Source organism: Trichosurus vulpecula, chromosome 4 (assembly GCF_011100635.1).
Source record: "Trichosurus vulpecula isolate mTriVul1 chromosome 4, mTriVul1.pri, whole genome shotgun sequence".
In the NCBI taxonomy this organism is placed as follows: Eukaryota; Metazoa; Chordata; class Mammalia; order Diprotodontia; family Phalangeridae; genus Trichosurus; species Trichosurus vulpecula.
The window spans coordinates 54,714,472-54,733,154 of NC_050576.1; the positions used below are offsets into that span (position 1 = coordinate 54,714,472).

At 42.9% G+C, this 18,683-nt stretch overlaps 1 protein-coding gene across 2 annotated transcripts in view; it reads left to right on the forward strand.

The window, feature by feature from the left end:
* Positions 1-316: 316 nt before the first annotated feature.
* Positions 317-18,683, forward strand: part of LOC118846264 (nitric oxide synthase 1 adaptor protein) — a 392,781-nt gene continuing 374,414 nt past the window's right edge. For both annotated transcript variants that reach the window (XM_036754593.1, XM_036754594.1), the window contains exon 1: positions 317-966. In XM_036754593.1, the coding sequence (XP_036610488.1) occupies positions 862-966 (105 nt within the window). In that variant the 5' untranslated portion in view covers positions 317-861. The remainder of the gene's footprint in view (positions 967-18,683) is intronic.

Genomic DNA, 18,683 nt, shown 5'->3' on the forward strand with positions numbered 1-18,683 from the left:
CGGGCTCCGAGCGTATGCGGGGACTTTCACCTGCCCAGCCCGGCCCAGCCCAGGCCGGCGCTGGCCGGGAGAGCCCGGGGCGGGGGCGGAGTCGCCGGGCGCTCGGTAGCCCGCCCCCGCGGGAGGAGCCGCGGCCCGGAGCCCGCCCCGCGCGGGAGGAGCGGCTCGGCTCAGCTTTGCTCGCCTGGCTGGGTGGCAGATCCCGCGTCTCGTCTCGGTGACAGGCGCCCGCGCCGCCGCCTCCGCCTCCGCCTCCGCCTCCTGCTCCTGCTCCTCCTCCTCCTCCTCGCCTTCCTTGTCCCTGTCCCCGATCCTGGGCAGGAGCTGCGCCCGGCTCCCGCTGCCGGAGGGGTGGGTCCGTGTCCTCCCCTCCCCCAGCCTTGGGGGCTCCGCGCGGACCCCGCTCCCGCCTGCTGCTGCTGCCGCTATCGCTGCTCCTCCTCCTCCTCTCCTTCCTCCTCCTCCTCCTCTTCCTCCTCCTTCTCCTCCTCCTCCCCCCAGCCCTAGTCCCTGTCCCAGTCCTCCAGCTCCTGCTCCCCAGCAGGAATTGCATGGCCCCCGCGCCGCCGCTCCTGTCTCTGGGATCGGCCGCCGCCACCACAGTCTTGTCCTGCTCCTGCTCCGCTTCCCACTCGGCTCCTCGCGCAGCTCCAGGAGTCGGCTCCCTCCGCACAGGGCGCTGCTCGGTGCCGCAAGGCTAGAGGCGCCCGCGGCTTGCCGGGCTCCAGAACTGGGCGCTGCGCGCCCCCCATTCCCAGCTTTTCCCTCGCCTCGGCCCCCTATCCTGCCGCAGCCCACCTCGCCGGAGGAGAGGGACACCCTCCTTCTCCCTTCAGCCCCCTCCTCCTCGCTGGGGTCACTATGCCCAGCAAAACCAAGTACAACCTGGTGGACGATGGTCACGACCTGCGGATTCCCCTCCATAACGAGGACGCCTTCCAGCATGGCATCTGCTTTGAGGCCAAGGTGAGGGGGTTGGAGCAGTGGTGAGGGTGTGGGATATGGACTGGGATGCTGGAACTCGGGGCATGTGATGGGAGAACCAATCTATGGAGGCCCACCTGTGGTATGGAGGGAGGCTGGTGTGTAAGCGGGGGAGGCGGTTGTGGGGGGGGGGGGGTGCGTTGTGACTCTTCTGCATAACGACCGGCTGTCTTCTACCCCGGACTGGGAACTTTCCGCTGCAAAGTTTGAGAGATGTCACTTCGGCTCTCTCCCAACCCTGTTTCTGAGAATGGCAGCTCCTGCAAACTGGAGACTGCAGATTACCGCCTCTCTCCGGCGACCCCACCTCACCGTGGGTTGTTACTCTAGGGCCCCCTTCCTACGGGACCCAACCATCAGACTGCCAAGGTACCTGCCAGGCTGTGAGGGCAGGGGACTGCTTCTGGTGTTATTTACCTATGGGGCTCCGATGGGAAAGAGGTGCTTGGAGGAAGGACTTTCAAAAGGGAAATGCATACTTCCTGAATGAGGAAATTGCTTCTTCCCTAGCATAAGGTTCAGGGGCTTCCCCCCCACGCCCCCAAGCCGTGCTTGTGACCTGGTCAAATATCCCAGCTACTTCTCAAGGGTTGCCTCAGTTTTGAAGGTCTGAAAGACCCATCCTGACTCTACCCCTTTTTGCAAGTGCCAGTGATTAATAAGAAAGAAGGAAAAAAGGTGGGGGAGGGTTGGTGTGGGCACTCGCCTTGCTCATCAGCGATGTATCCGCTGCCATACTTGCTGACCTGGAGAGAAAAGCTGGAGTTTTCTGAGTTGAGTCTTAAGACCCCAGAGTCATCCCGTTCCACTGTTTCAGAGGAACGACCCTCCCCACCTTCCTTCCTCCATCCTCTTTACAGGTTCATGCCCTTTTGGGTGACTGTGTGAAAATTCCTTAGAGTCCAATGATGCCCCAGGAAATGTTTGGCAGTGGCTCCGGTGATGGGATTTCTTCTAGTAATCACAGGGGCAGGAGGTTTCTCACTTGAGTTGCCTTGTTACTGATCTTCAGCCCAAAGTTTCTTGAATTTCATTCTATCTCTGTCACAAGCCGGTAGTTTCCATTTCTTTCCCTGTGAGCGATAAGGTTCAATTTGGCACGTATTCAAGTGCCTACTATGTGCCTAACAATGTGACAAGTCAAAAGTAAAGCGTTTCTCCTTCACTCACGTCGTCCCTCACCGCTCCTGTCAACCCGCCCCCCCCCTTTTTTTTTTTGCCAGACAGCACCTTTCTACCTTTCTTTGTTCCATTTTTTTTCTTCATGACTCTATGCATGAGATGCTGACATGTTTCATCTGTGAATCGTCACCCCAGGTGTCAGTTGTGTGGACTGGGTTTTCACTTGTCCTGATACTACTTTCCTGTCTTCCAACCCCGCCTGGGCTTTCTGGAGACTTTTATCTTTTTTTGTTGTTGTTGTTGTTGTTTTTTGTCTCTGGTAGCAGCACCCTGATGGTGGTGGTAGTGTTTTTCTCCCCCAGTACCAGTCCTAGGCTTTGGACGAGAACAGAGCTGAATTCTTGGTTTTGTTGAGCTTGCTGTAGTGGAACCGCCTCATGGCCTGATCTTAACTATGGCACTGTCTTGTATCGGATCCTGCAGGCTGAGAAACATCTGTCTTCTCCCAGAATAGACTTGCTCAGGTCCTTAGGATGTGCTGTATAAGGATTTTTTGGTTTTAGTTTTTCTTGTGGCTTGGACTCTTGAACAGATTCCCTTCACTGTAAGGTGTGATTTCTTTTCATGGCCAAGATTTCATTTGGCTTGGACATCTCTTTGGGGGCAGTTTGTTGTCTTTCCAATGCTTTTACAGAAAGATAGAATGGGTGATAGATTTGAAAGATTCTTTTAATTCTTTTTTCTCTGAGTAGTCTGCACTGGATCCCAACTAGGATACAGGAAGGTAGAGGCTTTCTTAGGGCTTGCAGATCTCATTTCTTCCCTTAAGGACCCAACACACAATCTTTTTTGTCATTGACCTTGGGCAGTCTAGGGGGCCTAGGGGCTATGGCTTAGTGTGTGTGTGTGTGTGTGTGTGTGTGTGTGTGTGTGTGTGTGTGTTTCCAATACTAAAGGAGAGTGGATAGAGCTTCTGCATTACTAGATCGAATAGGGAGAAATCCTTAGGACATGATGTAGTAAGTAGGGCAAAGGTTTTGTGTAGAGGGCAGAAAGGAAGGAAGTCAACATTTTGATGCAGTTCCAGGTGAAGATGATCTGGAGGGTGGTAGTTCTGACCCAGAACTGATGGAAAAAATTGGAGATATTCAGTGTGGAGAAGAGATTTCTTGGCAGGGCATGGATATCTTAAAATATTTGAAGAGTTGTTATATGGAAGAGAGAATAGACTGTTCTGTTTGGCCTTATAGGAGAGAACTAGTTAGGTAGTAGAAGTTACAGAGAATCAGATTTAGGCTCCATGTAAAGGGGGAAAAATCCTAATTTTTCCAAAGTGACATGGGCTGCTTTGGGATGTGTAGTGGGCTCCCCATCACTGATGGTCTTCACATGAAGCCTGGATGACTACTTCTTAGGCATAGAATTCTTGCTCTTGTATAGGTTGAGGTAGATAATCTCTGAAGTTTCTTCTAACTCTAAGCCTATGATTCTGTGAAGTAGGACCTAGACCTCCCTTAGTATTTGTAGCCTATCAGCCAAGGCTGACTTTGGGGGTCTTGGTCACAATTCTCGGAGTTTCTATCCTACATCTGTAAGCCTATCAAGGTACTCTTTTGGGGGCAGCTAGATGTCTCAGTGGAGTCAGGATGTCCAGGCCTGGAATCAGGAAGACTTATCATCGTGAGTTCAAATCTGGCATCAGACACTAGCTCTGTGACCCTGGGCAAGTCACTTAAACCTGTTTGCCACAGTTTCCTCTTCTGTAAAGTGAGCTGGAGAAGGAAATTGGCAAAGCACTCCATTGTCTTTGCCAAGAAAATCCCAAATGGGGTCACGAAGTGTCAGACATGACTGAAACAACTGAACGAAGCAATAAAAGCAAGGTACCTTTTGGGTACCAGATGCCCATGTATTTAAGGACTGAGTTAGAATGGAACTGAAATGCAGAATCAAAGGCATTACTTCTCCAAAGAGCACAGAGTAATAATAGCACCTACCTCCCCTGGTCCTAGTGAAGGTAGAATGAGATAGTATTTGTAAAGTACTTTGCAAACCTTAAAACAGCTGATTAAAATATTAAAATAGCTGATATTTATAAATATCAGCTATTATTCTTGTGCATCTCTTATATTCACTAGGTTCTAGGAAAGGACCAAGTAGCCTAAGATACTTAGCACCGGTTCTCTAAGAGCCTACAATCTCTTGGGGTAGGGAAAGGAATGGCAGGATCCATTCAGGCAGGGGAAAGTTTCTCCTTTGGCCAGTTTCCATGCCTTGGGAGAGCTAATTCATAGGCATGGTTTTGGGACTTCACTTGTTAGGAGTGCAGGGTTAAATCAAAACCTCACTCTTCCCTCCTCCCCCTTGATCCCAACATAGGCTGTGATAATGCACAAATATGCCCTAACTTTGCCATGTGTAGTTTGAAAATAGCTTCTTCTTTTCCCAAGGCCTGGCAGCTTAAGATGAGTGATGGCTGCAGTGATGCCAGTGTTGGCCACTCAGATTCAGACTTCAGCCATGCTTGAAGGTCACCTGGGTTGCAGGGACTGCCATAAAGTCTCCTGGGTCTGATCAATATTGTGGCAGCTTCTAATGTGTGTCTCAAAATGGCATCCCCCTGATGCCCATCCCCATTTAACTCCTTTCTATAGTTCCTTGCTCAGGGCCATCCTGAGAAGGCTGTTGTGATAGGCTCCATCCAGTCTTCACCTTAGGGAAGGAGAGGTGGTGCTCTTGGAGGCTTCCACTGGCATCTGCAGTCAAGACTATATTTTATATTCTGTACCAGTGCTTTGTTCATTGGCAGGTGTTATTTATTGAGTAGTAAGCTCCAAATGGCCTCAACACCTTGGATCCTGTCTCCCTTCTCATGTACCACTGTGGAATCAGTTTTATTTAGCTAGGTATCTTTCTCAGACCATTCAGAAGGTGGCAGCAGGGACTTTGTAGTACTGCCTTGTGATTTCTTTCCTGTGTCTTGGGCAGGGAGGGCAGGGAGGGGGTTCCTAGGTTGCTGTAGAGATTGTCCTGCAGATTTACAGTTCCCTGAAGATGTTATGATCATTCTTACCACCCCCGTACCTTTAGTCCCTTGAAAGCCAGTGTATAAAATGGCAAAGCATACTGGATTTGGAGTTAGAGGCACTGGATTCGTTTACCAGACTTGGCCATTTATTAGCTGTGTGACCTTGGGCAATTTACTTAACTTCTCTGGGTCTCAGTTTTCTCATCTGTAAAATGAAGAGGCTGGCTTAGCTTCTTCTTGAGGTCTAAAATCCTGTGGTTCATCATGTTCTCTTAGTCAGGAATGCCTTCTTTCCCTTCTACCTATCTCACTGTTTATGTCTTCAAGGATCAGTTCAAATCCTTTCTCAGTGAAGCTTTCTCTGGCTATTCCCCCCTCTAAACTTGTAGCGCTCTCTGCTGCATATCCGTCAAGTTATCCTTTATCATCTGTCCTATGTGTCTATCTGTGTATGTGTGTGTGTATATATATATATATATATATACACATATATACATATACATATATGTATGCATGTACACACACACATATACACACACATACATACCCTTTTTGCTACTTTGTTCTCTAGTAAATGAAAAGGTGATTAATAATAATAATATACATAAATTTGTATATTATATGTTTATACTTATATAACACTTTAAGGTTTACAAAGCTCTTTACAAATATTATCTCATTATATCCTTAAGACAACCCTGCGAGAGAGGCACTATTATTATTCCCATTTTACAGATGGGGAAACTGAGGCAGGCAGAGGCTAAAGGATTCGTCCAGGGTTACAAAGATCAGATTTGAACTCAGGTCTCCCAGACTCCAGGTCCAAGGCTCTGTACCTCCACTGTACCTCCTAGTTGCCTTAATAATAATAATGGGCATTTATTCATCTTCCTTCAAGTCTGTTCAAGGCCCATATGTTTTATGAAGCCTTCCCTTATCCTCCGAGTTATCAGCGCTCTCCTCGCCCCTACTTCCCTGGCTTCCTCCTTCTTTGTGGATGCCTTCTCTCCTTCCATTTGATTGTAAGCTCTTTGTGGACAGGGGCTGTCTTCTTACCACAAAATGTCTTAAGGCTTAAAAAAGCGCTTAAACCACCACCAACTTTGTGAGGTTGGTTTTGGGGCATTATTGGCGTACAGGCATTGTTATCTTCAGTTATACAGGCATTATCATTCCCATTTGATAGATGGAGGAATTGAGGCTCAGAAGTTAAGTGACTTGCCCATGCCAAAAGGGCTAATAAGCATCACAAGTGAGATTTCCATCCTCCTTATTCCTAATTCTAAACCCTTGCACTCTTTTCATGATTATACACTCACTTCTATAGAGATTTGTTGAATGAAGGCCACAATTGCTTGTAGGAGCTCTGAAAGTGGCTTACCTATTTTAACGTGTTGAAGTGATTTTGCAGGCTGGTGGACCTGGTAAAGTTGAGAACTGTTCTGCTCCCCTGCCAGGTTCTCCTGCCTCCCATAATGTAGTCTATATGATCTATACAGCATTACCAGCCATCTAAAACCTGGAGTGGTGACTCAGCCTTGGATTTCAGAACAGCTAGACTGCCATCCCATGTAGGCTGCCTTTGGTTTATTGAACATATATGCCAGCATAGACTTAAACACCACCTATATAGCTTCTGCTTTGGAGTGGGTGGGGGAGTTCCATGGAAGTAGGGAGTTCCCTCTCAAGAATCTCTTATAATGAAAAGCAATGGGGTCTCTTTCTGAAATATATTCTTGGTGTGGTTGGTGAAGATAGGGGTAGGACAAAGTTTAAGCTGCTGACATTACATACGGTGTCTCTTATGTGGGAAATCAGACCTTTCTGCCTAATTGTGGGCATAGATAAAATCTTCTTCTAAAACTGACTTTCTCAACATCACTGGAACACAGGAATTGCCATCCTAGGTCAGACCCATGGTCAGTCCAGCCCAGATTGTGTTTCTGGCAGTGGCTTAAAAAGAATGTAATTATTATGACAGCTTGGATCTACTGTATAGGAAGAGTTTTCATTGGATAAAGGGAAGTCACTAATCCCTAATAAGCTGTGGGCCTCAATGTTCTCATCTGTAAACCAGGTACCTTGGATGAGCCCCTCTCTAGCTCTGATCACTTATGATCTATGCAGTAAAACAGGCTTATAATTTTTGAATATTTTTGAATGCTGAAAATCTCAGATTTATTTAAGGTACTGTGCAGTTATTCTTTTTTTAAAGTTTAAGATCTAAGTTCTCTCCCTTCCTCAATCCTGCTCATCCCCCACCAATTGAGAAGGCAAGCAATATGATATTAATTATACATGTGAAGTCATGCAAAATATATTTCCATATTAAACATGTTGCAAAAAAAGAAGAAAAATAATAAAAAGGAAGTAAAAGAAGTAAAAAAAAATATGCTTTGGTCTACATCAGAGTTCATCAGAGCTCTCTCTGGAGGTGGATAGCATATTTCATCATGAGTCCTTTGGATTGTCTCAGATCATTGTATTGATCAGAGTAGCCAAATCTTTCATAGTTGGTCATCATTACAATATTGTACAGTTCTTCTTGAGAAATTTGTCACAGCCTGATGTTTTCTTGTGAGTCGTAACTGTTCACTTTTTATTTAAGGTCTTCTGAATTTTCTTCTCTTCTTGATATGTTATAACTAATTTTTAGGACCTAAGTTGGTGGCCCCAGGAATGTGATCAAATGCCTTAAGTTCTAGCTACAGGTGATTTTAATATTGGCTCAGCCATGTAATAATGATGGTGATGATGATGGCTTTATATCTTGCATTTGTATCTTGCTTTAAGACTTGCAAAGTGCTTGACAAATATTTATCTCATCTGATCCTCACAACAGCTCTGGGAGGTAGGTGCTGTTATTATCCCTATTTTATAAATAAAGCAAAAGAAGCAGACAGGGGTTAAGTGACTTGCCCAGGGTCATACAGCTAGTAAATGTCTCAGGCTGGATTTGAACTCAGGTGTTTCTGAGTCTAGGAACAGAGCTATATCCATTGTGTCCCCTAGTTGCCTGGAGTACATTCCAAACATGAGGAACAGTTAGTCTAAAAGGCCTAGAGTTAGGAGCTGAAAAGTTAGCAAGGTGTTAGATAATTTTTAATGTATTTCACCATCATATCACTCTAACCTTTTAGTTTTTTCAGAATAGAAAGTAATGTCATATTTACTGCCCAGCCTTGGAACAATCTTTATTTGCCTTTCTTGTCTTTGGAAAAATAACATTTTTATTATATTTGTATAATATTCCTATAAGAAAACTATATAAATTATTTAATATATTATATATAATTTAAATTATATAAGATTATGTATAAATTATATATTCTTATAAGAAATAATTTCTTCAAACCTTCATAATCTGAGCAGAAGACTTCTTCCTTTCCCATCCCCACCCCTCTACCACCTGGGAATAATTGTTATCTTGTGGTACTTCTGTTTTCTCTCACATTCAGCATCTTGTTTCCTTTGAAGCTCCAGAGCATCTGGCTTTTAGCTATTTAAGACTCCACTTCCAGCAAGGTAAGTGCCCATTGGGGGCCAGAGCAGTTCAGGCATTTTCTACCAGTGTGCATTACCTTTACACTGATTCCTGTTGAGTTCCTTTGCATTTCCCTGCGTGGATTTAAATCCATCTGGACCATTTTCAACATCTCTTGGAGTGTCTACTGAGATAAAAAGGTCACCTCATTCCTCCCGAAGCTCTGATACTTTATATAGGTTTGTGTTTCAATGTTGCCCTTCCTCTTTCTAACCCTCCCACCCCCACCACCCAAATGTTGAATAAGACCAGAAATTGACTGCTAAGGGCCTGAGGGAACACCTGCAGTAAATATTACCAAAGATCTGCTTATATGTCCTCAGTCTTCTCTTCTATTTTGTCTAATCAGAGCTTGCTGATTTTTAAGATTTCCTTTTAAAAATATTTTCCCCCCAATTACATATAAAGACAATTTTAAACATTTTGTTTAAAGTTTCCATTTCCAAATTCTATCCCTTCCTTCCTCCCCTCTTCCCTCTCTGAGACAGTAAAGCTAGCTAATTAGAGCTTACTGATTTTTAAAGAATTCTTTTTATTTGCATATTGATCTAGCATTCCCACCTTGGCAATATGCTTTACATCTGGTGGCAGGCTTTAGGGACAGGGAGACTACTTCATATTTCTTGTTTCCTAAGGCACTGGGTATAGTCGGCACTCAAGGAATGCTTGCTGAATATATGGTAAGCTCCTTGAGGGCAGGGACTGTTTTTGGCCTCTCTTTGTATCCCCAGCACTTAGCACTGTACCTGGCACACAGTAGGTGTTTAATAAATGTTTATTGATTGATTATTGTACTGGAAAGACTCATCCAGTCTTGAGTGAGAAGAACTGGCCTCAATCTCTGCTCATCAAGATTACTATTTATGTGACTTTGAGCAAAGTATTTCCTGACTGAGCCTAAGTCCAAGCACAAAATGATTTCTAAGGTCTCCTCCAAATTCTATAATTCAGTAACCTAGCAAACATTAGTAAGTATTTACTGTGTAAAATTACAAAACAAAACAAAACAAATTCCCTGCTTTCTAGAAGCTTATATTCTGCTGGGGGTGGGGTGGGGACATTATATACACATAAGTGAGTAAATACAAAGTAATTTCAAGAGGGAGAAAATACTAACAATTGAATGGCACCAGCGAAGTCCTTGTGTAGGGGATGTCACCTGAACTCTGTAGAGGTCTTTGAATGCCAGGCTGGAGAGTTGTATCTTACCTTAAAGGCATGGTGCTAAGCCCCTCTGTGGAGGACAGGAACTATAGTTGACTTCCTATTGGTCTTTGAATCTACCACAGAAAGCATCATGTGCAAATAGGCGAGTATGCTTTATTTGATTGGATGTTGGTCCATAGGCAATCATGAAGAGATGGCAGAAACTAGTGTTGATTGTTAGGAAGGGAAGGAATGCCAGAAAAGTTGAAGTGGGTTTGTTTTTGAGGAATCATATGGAGAGCTAAATTTGAAGAACTTTGAATTCAAAGCCACTCACTTTGGAGAGCGATATACTACATCTCTCTTTCTCTGTCTCTCTCTTTCTTCCTCTCTCTTTCTCCCTTCCTCCCTCCCTCCTCCCCTATCCATTCAGTAACCAAATTATCTTGTTTATTCTTCAACATCTCACATCTATCCCCTTCTCTCCTTTTATGGGCCTTAGTTCAGAACCTCATCACTTCTTGCATTGACTATTACAGTAGCTTCCTGGTGCAGGAGTCTCCCAGTCTCAAGTTTCTTCCCTTTCTAATCCATCCTTCTCACAGCTGCCAATGTGATTTTCTTAAAGTGAGTGTGTAACCATTACCCTTCTCCCCAACCCCCCCCCCTCACCCCCCCCCACCCAGTGACTATTAAGTCTAGGATCAAATATTATTTCATCTTTTTATCATCCTTTTTAAACTTCCATTTTTGGTGTAAGTTTCATAAGCTATCTAATGAATAGCACAATAATAAATGTATATAATTTATAAATAAGCAAATACACCTATTTTGTGCTCAACATTTTTTACAGATATTAATCTACAATCAAGAAAGTTCTGGAGATCATTGGTCTTGGTCATAGACAGTTTACAAATGTTGACTCACTTTCTAAATGGGACCCTCGCTTTTGAACTGGAAATTGTGGAAAAGTCACTTGATTATATTCTTTTCCCCTTTCCAAATACAAATCCTCTTTTTATTTTGGGATTTTTTTCCTAGAATGGGAAGAGGTATTCGCTTGGAAACATTGTTTTTCCACTGAGAGAAAGATTAATGTCTCCTGTGGGTCTAGTGACAGATGACATATTAGCTCGCTCTGGTGCTCTGTTTCCTATAAACACATAACTTGTGCTGTAACTACATTGACAAACAGGCTTCTCTATGTTTTGTTTATTTTGTTTGTTTGTTTTTTGCCTCCAGTGTTGACCACACTGAAGCTGCTGCCTCTGGGTTGAGGCAGACCAGGTGTTTTCATTTTCATTGTTAAGGTCATTTCAGCCGATCTCTTCCTTGTTTGGGGGTATAGATTTATGCCCCTCCCCCCATGATGGGACCCACTTGTGATTTTGTTTTATTTTACTTTTTTTAAATTTGATTTTGCTGTTTCTTGCAGTCTTAGATTGGGTTGTGGGAAATTTTCAGGTCATTTTCCTTCAAACCTCTACTGTTTCCACCTCTTACAGGAAGCCTTCCATGACTCCTCCCGCTATTGGTACCCAACTAAAATAATCTTGCATTTGCTTCTCTGTGTATATGTTGTACTCTTCCCTTCCTTCTTGGTTCATACCCTTCCCCTCCAGAAGGTAAGCCTTGTCAGTCATTTAACATTTGGGTTTCGGGGAAAATTTGAGTGGAGAGTGAGTCCATGTTGCACTATTTTGGAGATCTTTCTTTTAATTTTTAAAAAAATTTCAGTCCCAAATTCTTTCCTTCCCTCATTCCCCTCCCCTTTTGGAGATATTTCTTTCACTCACATTCATCCTTTTTTACCTATCTCCTCTCACATCTCACAGATGAGATCTCTCTTTAGACATTTCTTAGGATCATTCCCCAGATCTCAGAATATGGGTGGGTACCTTCATTTCTAAGCATGTGTTTAGGAAATCAATCTATTGATCAGCATTCTTTTCCAAAATGCCTACCACATTCTGGGCACTCTAGGGAATACTTGGGTGGAGACCTAGTTGGATCTGTGGTCTTAGAAAGGTAGGTGGTCCCTCCAGACATATAGCTTGCAACCCACCCTGCCCATCCTGTTCCGTTTATGTCCCTGTTCTCCTGTAAATCTGCTGTAGGGAATCTACCTTGTAGGACAACTCTGTTATTGTTTTTAATTTTAAAAATTAAGGAATAGAATTTTAAAAATCAAACTGTAGGCCAGTTAGGGAGATAAGACATATTGCATACAACAGGATACCTAGTAAAAGTTTACCAGACAGTGAATGGGTAGAGTCCCAAATGAGGGGTTTAGACTGTAAGAAAGACATCTATAGAGATTTGTTGTTCTTTCTTTTCCTGGATGGTTTATTCATTCCATTTCATTTTTCCCCACTCGGAATTTGAGATTCTTAACTTCTTGATGGGTTTTGTGGCTCTTACTCCCAACTTTAGTGGTAAAATAATGCTATGTTTTCCCATACAAAGAGCCTGCTATTGACCCACTTTCACTAGGACCAGCCCTTTTTTTTGTTTTTTCTTTCTTTCTTTCTTTCTTTCTTTCTTTCTTTCTTTCTTTCTTTCTTTCTTTCTTTCTTTCTTTCTTTCTTTCTTTCTTTCTTTCTTTCTTTCTTCCTTCCTTCCTTCCTTCCTTCCTTCCTTCCTTCCTTCCTTCCTTCCTTCCTTCCTTCCTTCTTCCTTCCTTCCTTCCTTCTTTCCTTCCTTCCTCCCCCCCCCCTCCATCCCCCCCCCCTTCTCTTTCTTTCAGATTGGGTCTCCATATCTCCCTTAGGCTGGAAATATAGTGGACACTCATTGGCTTGATCTCACAACTGATCAGCACAAAAGCTTTGACTTGCTTCATTTTCAACCTTGGCCAGTTCTACCCTCCTTAGGTAGCTGGCTAGAGTGTCCCTTCCTCCCCCACCCCCCACCCCAACACCCTGGGGGCTCACTACATTAATTCTGGACCTAGCAGTAGGTTTTATCCCTACTGCAGCTAAGAACTCCAGAGCTCAAGTAATCCACTACCCTTAACCTCCCCAGGAACAGGTATTACCAATATTTGTCACTGTGCCCAACAGACTAGGTCTTGGAAAGTTTTTTATTTCCCCCAGCCATAGGGATGGGTTGTACTGAATACTTTATTAGTACATTTTTTGAGAGCAGTCTGGCTTATAATTGTGGTGTTTGTAACCTGTAGCTATGGGATTGAGGTTCCAACAGGAACTGAGACTGAAATAAAGATGTAGCATATAACCCAAAGAAGATGGCTTTAATTCTGGGTTCTTTTAAGGCAGCTTTCCATAAGATTCCTCAAAAGCAACTGTACTGATTTCATTCTGTATTCTTCCCTTTCCTAACAGATACCTAATGTTGACCTCATTGGCATCATGCCTTAACCACTTGAGCTAAACAGCTTCAAAGGCTGTACTAGATTCCCCCAGTTCCCTATGCCCTCTGAGGACATATTTCCTCTTTCCTTTTCTCTATGTCTGCTTTAAAAACAAAAGCAAAAAAAAAAAAAAAGACAAACTTAAAAATCCAACTGTATCTGAGGTCCTTCCAAGATTCTAGCCTTATTTATGTCACATCACATTGTCCACATTCTTGTTGATAAAGATTTTTTCCTTTCCATTGGATATATTTTAAAAAATGGTGCTGAGGTCAATGACCATCATAGATTAAAGGCCATAGATCAAGAGCTGAAGAGATTTAGAGGCCATTCAGGCCAACCTCTTGATTTCAGTGTTGAAGAAACTGAGACCTAGACAGGTCAAGTAAACTGGCCCAAAAGTCACACAGTCAAGTGTGGAACAGTAGTCAGCTGGATGGTTCTATTAGTTCCATATGATTTTTTTTTAATGTGAAATTTGAGATTCTTAACTTGTCAGGTTTTGTGACTCTTCCAGTTCTGATGGGCAAATAAGAATGTTGTGTCTTCCCCTACAAAGAACATTCTATGGACCCATCTTCTCCAGGATCAGCTCTCTCTACCCTCCCCTTTTTTTTCTTTTTTGATGTTGAATCTCCCTCTCATTCAGGAAAGTTACCTGGGAACCTAAATTGAGTTAGATTGAATGTCCTTTCTGTTCTTATTTGAAAGGTGACTGATTTTAAAGCAATGTAATCGATTTTTAAACAAATATACCTAACGTATGTCTGTGTGTTATTCTCTTCAAAGTGGTTGTCTTAGGAGCTAACATCATTAATCGAATGATGCTCAAAACATTTGGGGAGCTTCCCTTTTGAAATGGTCTTCAGAGTATGAAGCTCATTCTTTTGAGTATCCTTAGTGACGACAAATCTTCATCCCTGAGGGTGGATTTGATTTTTGTAAATAGCCAAGTAGCATTTGGAGGCAAGGTTAGTGAATAAGGTGGTTGAACATGTTAGGGATTTTTTTTTTACTAACCAAAACAACACAAAAATGAAGTATGGAAAGGTGACAGTTTGGGGGAAGGGGTGGGGGAGGATATGACTCAGCAAGTTACACCTTGGAGGCAATTCCAAAAGATGGGGTTCCACACATCTTTTACTGAGGTAGCATCATTGGTGCTCCGTTTGGTTCAGACATGAATTAATTCAATAGACTTTTATTAAATGCCAGCTTTGAGCAAGGAGCTATATGAACAGTGCCTCATGGTGACTACTTTGAAGGGCAAACTTCATTTGGATAAATTAATTCTGGTATATGTATTTAAAACCACTGAGCATGTTGCTTTCTGTTTTCTTTATATTTTAAGGGGAGCATAAGGCATGTGATCTTTGGATGTGCTGAGGCTCCTTCCCTAAGGAAGTATGTTAAACTATCTGATGCACAGATTTTCATATGGTTGTTGTGGTTGATTTGTTTCAGTTGTGCCTGGCCCTTTGTGATGCCATTTGGGGTTTTCTTGGCAGAGATATTGGAGTGGTTTGCCATTTCCTTTTTCAGTTCATTTTATAGATGAGGAAACTGAGGCAAACAGGGTTAAGTGACTTTCCTGGGGGCACAAAACTAGTAAGCATCTGAGGCCAGATTTGAACTCTGGAAGATGAATCTTCTTACTTTAGGCTGGGCACTCTACCCACTGCACCACCCAGCTGCCCTTTCATATGGTTACTGCCTGATGATGATGATGATGGTCATAACAACAGTATTTCTATGGTGCTTTAAGGTTTGAAAGATGCTTTGTATATGTTATTTCATTTGATCCTCAAAACAACCCTGTTAGGTAGGTGCTATTATTATCCCAATTTTTACAGATAAGGAAACTGAGGCAAGTAATGGTTAAGTGACTGAAAAACTGAAAGAAAACTTAAACCAGAGCCTTTCTTATTCACCTTATGCTTTACTTTAGGGTGGAGCTGAGTCATGGGGCTGAAGTGGGCTGGTCTCTGTAGCATCAAGGTCAAAGACTATAATTAGATACTACATCTGTTTGATGTTACAATGGGGATGATAGGAAGGCTCTGTGGCCAGAGGCCTGGGCCTGGCATTCTGCCACTGAGGTCAGCTTGCAGGGGAAAGGTGGGTTTGGGGAACCTGTCTAATATACCAGGGAATCAGAGGCATGCTTTGTGGCTGTAGTGGAATGTTGGATCCTCAGGAAACTGGAGGAAAGTCCTTGGTCTGTATTGGACTAGCCATAATATTTAGGGTGAGTTTGGCCACTGGGGCAGATTAAGGCCTGAATGGACCAGGCCAGGCCATGAGAAATAGTGGGTAGCCTGAGAGACAGCTGCTGTAACCCTGGGATCTCCTTTTTCTTGGGAGCATCTACCCTGGCATACTGGCAAAATCTAGCTAGAAAACCATTTGTACTTTGCTTACTTATCCAGAAATTTGAGCCTCTGCTATGTGAAATCATGTGAAAACTAAGTGGACTTACTAAAACTGTCTTGGGAACAAAAAGAGACCATGATACCATGATCTTGAATATATCAAGAAATTCCATCCGTGTGGGTATTCATTCCACTAGTATGGATTGCAGCCCTTTTATCTTTTGTGCCTCAGTGGATGGTATCCTGGAATTGCTGTGGCAAAAACAATAACAAAAAATTCTTCACATGTGGTAGTGAGCCTCTAGGTGATAAATCTTTCTGATTTACCTTAGTTGGTCCTTGGATGCCAGGTTGCCAGGCCCATACCCAAAGTCTTCAGAGACGAGTAAACATCTGTTAAATATTCTACTTTCTTGTCATACCCTTTGAGGATTTGGGGTCACTTCCATACCATGATGAGGTATGGGAGTGATCATCACTAATTAATATTAAAATTTAATATATATTGAGTAGCTACTGTATCACAACACCGTCAGTCTCTGTGATAAAGGAAATATAAGAGACGGTACCTGTTTATGAGGAACTTACTAGGTGGGGGAGGAAGAAAGTGTACAAAGCATAGAATAATTTCGGAAAGAATGGCATGGGATTTCAGTGCCACGGGATTTGAGAGGAGACACTAATCCCTCAGGGTCGAGATGGTTTAGGGTTCACTGGGCCTTTGAACATGAAGGATATGCCAGTCAAGTGAGAGTGAAGGTGTAATGGTGGGAATATCAATAGAATATCCAGGGAACAAGATGGAGGCCAGTTTGGGGCTCTCATGGTTGAGGTTTCATGTCTAGTAGTAGTAGGTTGGGAAAAGTAAACCAGGGACAGATTATTGAAATGCAAAAAGTTTGAATTTTATCTTGTTGAGTGGAGGGTCTCTGAAGGATCCAGCTCTGGGTCTTTAGTTTCTTTCTAATTTGAGCAGCACAGGGGAGTTTGCTTTCATCCCCAAGGCTTTTATATTTCACTTCTCTTCAAGTCTGCCTGATCTTTGAACTCAGCTCAAGTGTCTTGTGTCTCTAGTTCCTAGAGACCAGAGACTGTTTTTGGCCTTTCTGGTATCCCTAGTGCTTAGCACAGTGCCTGGCACACAGTAGGTACTTCATAAATGCTTATTGACTAACCCCTGAAACCTAAGCTAACTTGGTTTGGCCTTTGCTTTCTAGGTTTTTCAATCTTAACCCCAATTACCACTTCTGCTGCCTCAATTCTCTCCTGGTACTATCTCTAGCATCACTTCTCATCTTTCCATCCTATTGGTCTGTCTCCACGTAATCCAGACCATAAGAGTATGGTTTTTAGGGTTTATTTGTAAGGGAAAGGAGAATGTACAGATTCAGAAATAACATATCATGGCAAGGTACATATGAATTATATCTTCTCAGTCCTAGACTGAGTGGCACCTAAATTTTCTAACCTAATGTTGAACTTAAAAAGATTCTGAGTCTGTCCTGGTTTTTATCATGATTCCTTCAGGGCCATAACATCCCAGCTCCCCTGAGGCCCTAGATAAGAATTGTATTTTTCCCTTGAGAACATTTACAGGCACTGATTTTTAGGTGGGTTGAGCTCATTTACTGGGTCTATAATCTCAGTTGATCAGGAAGCCTCTTGATCAAATGGTTGGTTTTGAATGTTCCATCTATCCATAGAATTAAGAATCTTAGAGTGGAAAGAGAATTCAGAGGTCACCTAATTCAGCCCCTTTGCAGTATCTCTTTTACTACCTTTCTGACAAGTGGGCATCTGGCCTCCCCTTGAAGACTCCATGTGGATTCTGTAAGGCAAGCCCATTCCATTTTTTGGATAACTTTAATTGCTAGTTTTTCTGTAGATTGAGCCAAAATCAGCCTCTCAGCAACTTCATTACTCTCACATCTGTCCTTTGGAGTCAAGCAGAATGGGTCAAATACATTTTCCACGAGAGCTCTTTGGGTGCTGGGAGGTAGCTGCCGCACCTCGCCCACTGGTATCCTAAAAGTCTTTCCTTCAGGCCAAGTGACCTGAGCTGATGTTTGGGTGATATGGCCTCCAGTCCTGTCACCTTCCCTTGGACAGTGTGCCCATGTCCACCCTAAAATATGATGTCTCCAAAGAAATGGGATATTCTTGATGAGTCTTACCAGGGTAGAGAACATGGTGGGACTGTTACCTTCAATAATAATAATAATAATAAACATAATATTTGGCATTAATATAGTACTTCAGAGTTTGCAGAGCACTTGAGAGATATCTCATTTTATCCTCACAGTAATTCTAAGACATAGGTGCTTTTATTATCCCATTGTACAGATGAGAAAATTGAGGCTTATGTGGGAACCTCAGAGGTTACGTGATTTGTCTGGGGAGCAAACCTGGTAAATAAATGTGTGAGTGTGGATTTGAATTTGGGTCTTCTCGATTCCTAGGTCAAGAGCTTTCCATACACTGGGCCACCTACCTGACTCTAAGCAATGGTTTGTTAACACAGTTCTGTTAATAATATTCTGAATGTTGCTTCTGTTAACACAGCCAAAGATTGATTTTAGGCTGGTATTTTTTTTCTTTCTGTTATGTCACAATGTTGACTCTTGAGCCTGCTGTCCCTTAGAAGCCCCAGGTCTTTCACATGACCTTTTTTTCTAGCTACATCATCCCTATCCTGTGCTTGTACAGTTGACATGTTTGTACCTGAGTGTAGGACATAATATTTTGTCTCTAGTAAACTTAAGCTTATTAAATCTAGCCCATTTTTATGGCCTTCCAGGAGCTTTTTGGATCCCGATTCTGTCATCTAATGTATTGGTCATCCCTTTCAGCTTTGTGTCATCTGCACATTTAACAAATGTGCCTCTCTGTGCTTTCATTCAGGTCATTAACAAGAATGGCAGACAAACATTATTACTACTCTGAATAATCACTCTCTCCCTTTCTGGACTTACAGTCGGGAAGAGGATAGAAAGAAAGGTAATGAAAGATCTCTCTCTGCTCTAGCTACTGACCTCCCTGGCTTCCTTTAAGTCTCAACTAAAATTCTACCTTCTACAGAAAGCCTTTCTCAGCCCCTCTCTCTGTCAATTATTT